General features: G+C 38.8%; 1 protein-coding gene across 1 annotated transcript; it reads left to right on the top strand.

The window, feature by feature from the left end:
* The first annotated feature begins 720 nt into the window (after positions 1 to 720).
* Positions 721 to 6,652, top strand: LOC147606231 (uncharacterized). Its single transcript, XM_086792928.1, has 4 exons — positions 721 to 858; positions 947 to 1,155; positions 1,240 to 1,366; positions 6,320 to 6,652. Exons 1-4 carry the CDS (start codon positions 748 to 750, stop codon positions 6,650 to 6,652), a joined length of 780 nt encoding a protein of 259 aa, XP_086649054.1. The 5' UTR covers positions 721 to 747.
* Positions 6,653 to 6,976: the final 324 nt, after the last annotated feature.

The raw sequence follows: 6,976 nt of genomic DNA, 5'->3' as shown, positions 1-6,976 counted from the left end.
GACTCTAGAATACCTTCCCCACAGCCAATAATCTTGACCCAGTCTCCAGTAGTTGGATCCTCGCGCGTGGCCCCAAAACCATCCACACCACTGTCACGAGTGCCACAATCACACCAAGAGCATACATCTACATCATCGCAACGTGAGAGGCGAACAAAGAGACGTCTTGACATTATGCATGATGTTCAAGAGGGAGACCCCACAAATGAAAATCAAGAGAGAGACCCTCCAGAGCATCTTCAAGAGGGGGAGGTGTCAGGACAACGTGACATCATGGACATGACTAGTAAGAGTACTTTCCATTGCAAATTTATTTTGAGAAGTGTGTGCTTTCGAAATGCATCTCATTTTTTGTCTTGTTTACTTGCAGGTGAGAGATGTTTTTCACACATATTGCTGGTAGACATCCACACTCTTTCGGAGGGCTCAGATAGGTAAAAAGAATAATTTCACCATATAATTAGTTTTCCAAGTTGTACTTACCAAAACCAAACATCATAAATCTTTTATGTAGTGTGGAAGAATTCTTGATGAAGATTCCCAAGGCTCTATCTCATAGAGGTGCTCCCTCAGATACAGTGGCTCGCCTCGTATGGGCTGACTTTCCTATAGGTTTACAAGTTGTTGATGTAGATACAGATGGGTGTCCCTCATGGAATCAAGTTTCTTCATCATTGATACGTGCCACACTCAGTTTTGTTGGTTTGTTTGTGGGCTGATGAGGGTTGGTTTGTGTGTTTGAGTCTAATGGATCAACTTCCTAAAATATATTCCATGGGAAAGAAAGTTGGATTGGTCATGCATCGAACAATGTCTGTTCATGTGGAATCAAGTTATTTGTATGACAATGGAGAACGGGTAAGTCATAATCTCTAAAATATTTCCCTTTGTGTATACATGTTATGTGGTATGGATATCCAAACATAATGTTTTCTCGTTATGGTAGGTGGATACATTGGCGCTTAGTATGTTCTATCGAGTAAATTGCCATGTCCCTATTATTGATCGTGAGGCTGGGCAAAATGTTTCAAAGAAGTTATTCAACGCTCAACGAAATTTCATTTTTGAGAAGAATAAGAAGCATCCATTCCAACGCACAATGGTCTTGGAGCGCTACATTCGAGGTGGTGCAGAAAGATCTCCTATGTTCTTTAGGTGAGACAATTTTCATTCTGGTCATTTTCATAGCTACTTTTTCAAAATACTTAGATGCACGTTTATGATTGTATTTCATTGTAGGTGGCTAGTGGAGACCTTCTCAAGTGAAGGAGATAGTGTCTTGGACGTTTTTGCGGGATGTGGAGGCTTGGGACGTGCATGCCAAGAGTTAAAAAGGCACTACATGGGGATAGAGAATGACATGGAGGTAGCCAAAGCATGTCTGGGAGATTTCTCATTAGGTCGGGATGACATGTAGAAGAATGCTATAATTAGAATGCTATAATTTGTGGATCAAAAGACTTTGTATTCGAGATTGTCATGGTTTGGAAGTTTAAAGATCGATATATACATTTTTGATCTTTAAAAGATTGTGTTTTATATTTAAGTAAGTAAGAAAGTATGTATGTATGGAATGTATGTATATATGTTAGTGCTGCGTAGGTGGCTCTTGTATATATGTATGTATGTATATGTATATGTATGAGGTGTATGAATTTAGGTAGATATATGTATATATATAATTATATCAATAAGTATGATGTGGATCAAAGACTTTGTAATCGAGATTTTCATGGTTTGGAACTTTACAGATCGATATATATATTTTTTATCTTTAAAGGATTGTTTTTTATATTTAAGTAAGTAAGAAAGTATGTATGTATGTATGTATGTATATATGTTAGTATGTATGTAGGTAGCTCTTGCATGTATGTATGTATATGTATATTTTGTATGTGTATATGTATGAGGTGCATGAATTTAGTTACATATATGAATATATGTAATTATATCAATAAGTATGATGTGGATCAAAAGATTGAAATTTATATTGTTGATCTTTCAAAGCTTGTTATTTATATGTAAGTAAGTTCTTGGTCCTTTACAAAGCTCATAGTAAGTTCATGGTCCTTTGCAAAGCTCGGACTCCTTGTTCATTGCTCCAAAAAGCTCGGCAAAAAAAGCTCGCAAAAAAAAATCCCCCCTACGAAGGATCCTAGAGGGTGCTGACCATACGGTGCTCGGGCTCTGGGTCACCGAAGATACCCACATGTATGTGGTGGAAGATATTGGAACAAGGAGTAAGAGTTGTTTTCTGAATTCGGGCATGGCTCTGGTTGATTGGCCTTGCTGGTCCTCATCAAAACGGATGAGTCCATGGCTCTTTTATACTGATATGTTGGTTGATCTTGCTGATCTTCAACGGAGATTCCATTTTGATTTTTATAAGTGAATATATTACCGAGTACTATGAGCTAGGAACTATCGAAAAGGCCCCTGAGTGGTCAGGTGGTGAGCGTTCTGGTTGCCAATGATGCCATAGGTACATCGATGAAGGAAAAATTAGAAATTAGGATTCAACCGGATATTTTGGAGGATTATGATCAGTGATACTATAGTTTCATTAAATGATTGTTTTAAAGACAGCTGAATCTGTGAAAAAGGAAATTTCATATTGTGGGTGTGTAAGTGGTGTGACTAGTTTTAAGTTTGTATGAATATCCGGCTAGGGGGCCTAGGATCTCTTTTCCCTGGTACCAGGACAAAACCTAACCAAATTCTTAAATGGATCCCATCACTACAGTGGTTGGGTGGTTGGCTAACCCACGGGACTGGATAGGCTGGACTGATGGATCCCTAAAATGAGACTTAATTCTATTATGGTATGATAGATGAGGAAAATCACGCATAAAAATTGTTCTATGGAAAAGCATCAATGGTTGTGCCTCTCAATGAGGAAAAAAGCGTTGGTCTCTCTGATCCAAGTGCAAGTCTTTTCCTTGATCTGACTACTATAGGACTTACGGGTTCGGTCAGATCAGTTCAGTTAGTTAAGGCTCTTGACTACGTTAGAGTAAAAATATCCTAGAGGAATTCGCCCGTGCTTTCCGGGTGAGGGAAGTTTTTTCGGGTTCGGTTTTGAAAGAACCGATGGATTAGTCTCTTGTCCAGATATCCATGGGTGAGGCCCTGAGTGAGGGACCCTGGCTCGTGCAAGAAGTGCTGCTTCCGCTGCTAGCACCCCTAAATTCATTGCACGGAGGGGACAAGGATCTTTCAAGCATGAGCAAATTGGCTAAAGTTGAGAAACCAGAAATGTCAAAAATTTATGAAGTAGCAGTAAAAGGTTGTTATTGTGTGTGTGATAAAATTCATACAAATTGATATTCAGAATGAAGATTCATAAATAGGTAATTGGGTCTTCAAATGGAAGTATCATAATTGTATGGAATCCCTGACTTGCTTGAGGCCTAGACATGATGATATTTACCTTAAATTTCCAAGGACCATGACTACCTGTACCCGTATATACCGAGAATATAACTATAGCTCTTTACTGACAGAGTAAATCTAAGACCTTGAAATTATAAGCAAAAATGCTATCCAGATGATGAATTCGAATGTGGTTGATATGATTTTAAAATTCTGGTTGAAAACTGATGAGTTGATTTGGATTCTGATTGAAAAATGATGATTCTTGAATTTTGGTTGAAAAGCGATAAGCTGAGCAAAACCACAATGAGGATAAATGGGATGAGTCCCTGTGATGATGTTCATAACTGGAATGACGATAATGGCTGCAGCAAATCACTATGAGATTAGTGGATTCTGCTGATAGATTGCTACTGTTAACACTTGACCCAGTGGATCAAGTTAAGGGATGACAAATTAAAAATTTGTATAATTGAAATTCCCATGGAGGACTGTTCAGTTGGAGATTTCGGTCTAATGGACCATTATTGTGTTAAAGATATGAATGATATGATTTGAATGAATTGTTATTTGATGATGAGTTCTATATAAGGGATCTTTATCCCAAGATTCTGTTGGGTTGACCATTCTATAAGGAACCATCATCTCGTGTTTTTTAAGTGGGGTAGGATGTAATATTCCTCCCTCCAGCTTTTGAGGTATGCAGGTGTAAGAACCTCCCCTCTCTGAAATAAAAGAAAGATAATGTTTTACCCTGTTTTGGCCTGGAGAGAGAAAATGTCTAGAGGGAGGTAATTTAAAATTGAGATATTTTTTGATATAAAAATCTTCCTAGTGTCTAAAATGGTTTCCCCTGAAACAAAAATTCAAAAAGAACTTTCCAATGTGCAATTGGAATTAATTGAAAATAGGTATAAAGGACCTTAGCCTAAGGATGTAGATTTTCAGAAATTTTTGGATTATGGTCCAATTAAGGTTCCTATGGGCCAAAAGGATCAATCCAAATGTAGGGAGGAGATAAATTGAAGAATAAAAGAAACCCCCCCCCAAAAATGAGTAAATGCTCACATAAGATGAAGAGTGGACTAAGGACCAAAGAAAAGGATTAAAAAAATTAAATTTTGACACCTCAATGTGGGGATCTTCCCTCATGAACTAGGTGCCTTTTTCTCATCATTACCCCCAATTTTTAATCAATTAAATGAGATATTTTTATCTCTCCTCTCTCCTATTTCAAAACTAGATTCAAAAAAGTAAGCTGAACTGACCCAAAAATGGTCAAAAATTGACCAAACTAATCTGGAAAATTCTAGAATCAGTTTGCTTGGTTAGAAGCTCACTTTTTCCAAAAATGGAAGCCTCCCCCTTTGTAAAAGCAATTTTTATTACAAAAGTGTTATTCTTATTTAATTTGATTTTATGCATAGAAAGATGCATAAAGGAATTTTTTTTAATTACAAAAGTGTTATTCTTATTAGATTTGATTTTATGCATAGAAAAATGCATAAAGAAATTATTTTTATTACAAAAGAGTTATTCTTATAAAAATTAATTTTATGCATAAAGAAGTTCTTTTTATTATAAAAGTGTTATTCCCATTGAAGTTGATTTTTATGCATAAATAGATGCATAAAGAAATTCTTTTTTTATAAAAGTGTTATTCCCATTGAAGTTGATTTTTATGCATAAATAGATGCATTAAAAAAAATTTATATCAAGATTAGAATTCTCTTAAATTCTATGTTTAAATTCTATGAGTATTTGATAAATGAATAATTAAATACTCTAAAAGAAAAATTTCTATCATTTTATATTCATACGGATTGTTAAAAAAAATTCAAGAAATCTATCGAGATCAAAATATTCGGATAAATGATTAATTTTTTCCTCATTGGAATTCGTAACTATTTTAGAATTCAGTTAAGTGAATATTCAAAGAAAGAAATTCAGTAAAATAGTAACTGAATTGTCAAATCTTTTCGAGAAAGATAGTTCAGGAAAAATCTTATCTGACTCGAATCTTGAATCAGACTATGACCAATACCAAACTCTTTCGTGAGTTTCGAGGAAAGAAGGTGTGACCAGTTTAGAAAAATACACTCAAAACTCCTGCCAAATCTGAAACTAAGTTTGAGACCCTTCGACTTGATCTGTGGACTTGATCTGTGGAGGAATTTACCCATGCTTTCCGGGTGAGGAAAGTTTTTCTGGGTTCGGTTTTGGAAGAACCGATGGATTAGTCTCTTGTCCAGATATCCGTGGTGGGTGAGGCCCTGAGTGAGGGACCCTGCCCCGTGTATAAAGTGCTACTTCCGCTGTTAGCACCCCTGAATTCGTTGCACGGTGACATGGATCTTTCACTTTTGATGCGGTCAAGACAACTTTCTTATGGCGCTTTCGAGTGGAAAAGATTGTTGCTTTGAATTTGGAGAAGCTGCATGTGATTAAGCAAGGCAAGCGCACCGTTGAGGCTCGGTTCCGGGTCATGTTGCAGCGGGTTCCTCAAAACCAACATCCAGCACATGAGGTGTTCAATGATTATTTTCTCAAGGGCTTGTCTAAGGCTCTCCGAATAGCCTTAGCGACTGTGGGACAGGGTTGCCACGATGCTACCAGATGTGATTGCGAGGGAGATCTTTGTCGAAGATTCCCTCAAGGACAAAGACAGGCCCTGCAAAGCAGAAATCCAAAATGAAGTAAGGAAAAAGCTCATCTCATGGGAGAAAGCATAGTAGCTATGAAGATTCGGATGAGGAGAGTCCAGAGGAAGATTCTTCTGACGGTAGTGGCGAGAAGATTCGGATGCCGAACTGGTGAAAGCGACCAAGAAGACCCACAAGGGTGAGAAGGTCAGCATGACGGTGTCTGGGGAATCCTCGGCTGCTAAGTCGTTTTGTGAAAGAGGTCTAGTGCTTGACATGCCGTAATCTGGGTCATCTTGCTATAGAGTGTGCCCTCAATTAGAAGTGGTGTGCCATCAGTACTGTTAATTCTCATAACACCAGTGATCGTTATTATAATGGGAGGGGTCAATGGCCTAGAGGCCCCATTCAATGGAAGGATAAAGATGAAAAAGATCCTGCGGTGGCATTTGCTCAAACAACGGGTGGTTCGGATAATGCTTATGGCTACTCCAGTGGAGGCCGGGGCTGAGGAGGAGGCCGTGGTCAGGGTCGAGGTCGGGGTGTCCAAGGCAACGAAAGACTACGCGTCTTGTTCTACAGAGAGGAAGAGCATTGGCGATTGGAGTGCCCCGAGGCATAGGAGTATGACCACATGAAGGCAGAGAAACAAGAAAAGGCCGCAAGGAAGCATAGGACTAGTCAAGCTATTGTGGGAGACTGGCTCTGCTATGCTCATGGATGATCTGGCCAAGTTGTCCAAGCCAACCAAGGACTGCGCAACCCTATGAGCTATCCCCTCCATGGGCTGGCAACCCCCTAAGTGGCTACCGTGGGTGGCTACGGCATGGGCTACCCACCAAGGTGGCCTTCGGGCTACCCACCAAGGTGGCCTTTGGGTTGCCCATGGGCTGTCCAAGTGCCCATACTCTTCTAATGTCCAAGTTGCCATGTATGCTCCTCTATGGTGATATCCATGATAC

This window comes from Cibotium barometz, chromosome 58 (assembly GCF_041138505.1).
Source record: "Cibotium barometz isolate CiBa-2024 chromosome 58, ASM4113850v1, whole genome shotgun sequence".
NCBI lineage: Eukaryota > Viridiplantae > Streptophyta > Polypodiopsida > Cyatheales > Cibotiaceae > Cibotium > Cibotium barometz.
This window is presented reverse-complemented; position numbering and strand designations above follow the sequence as displayed.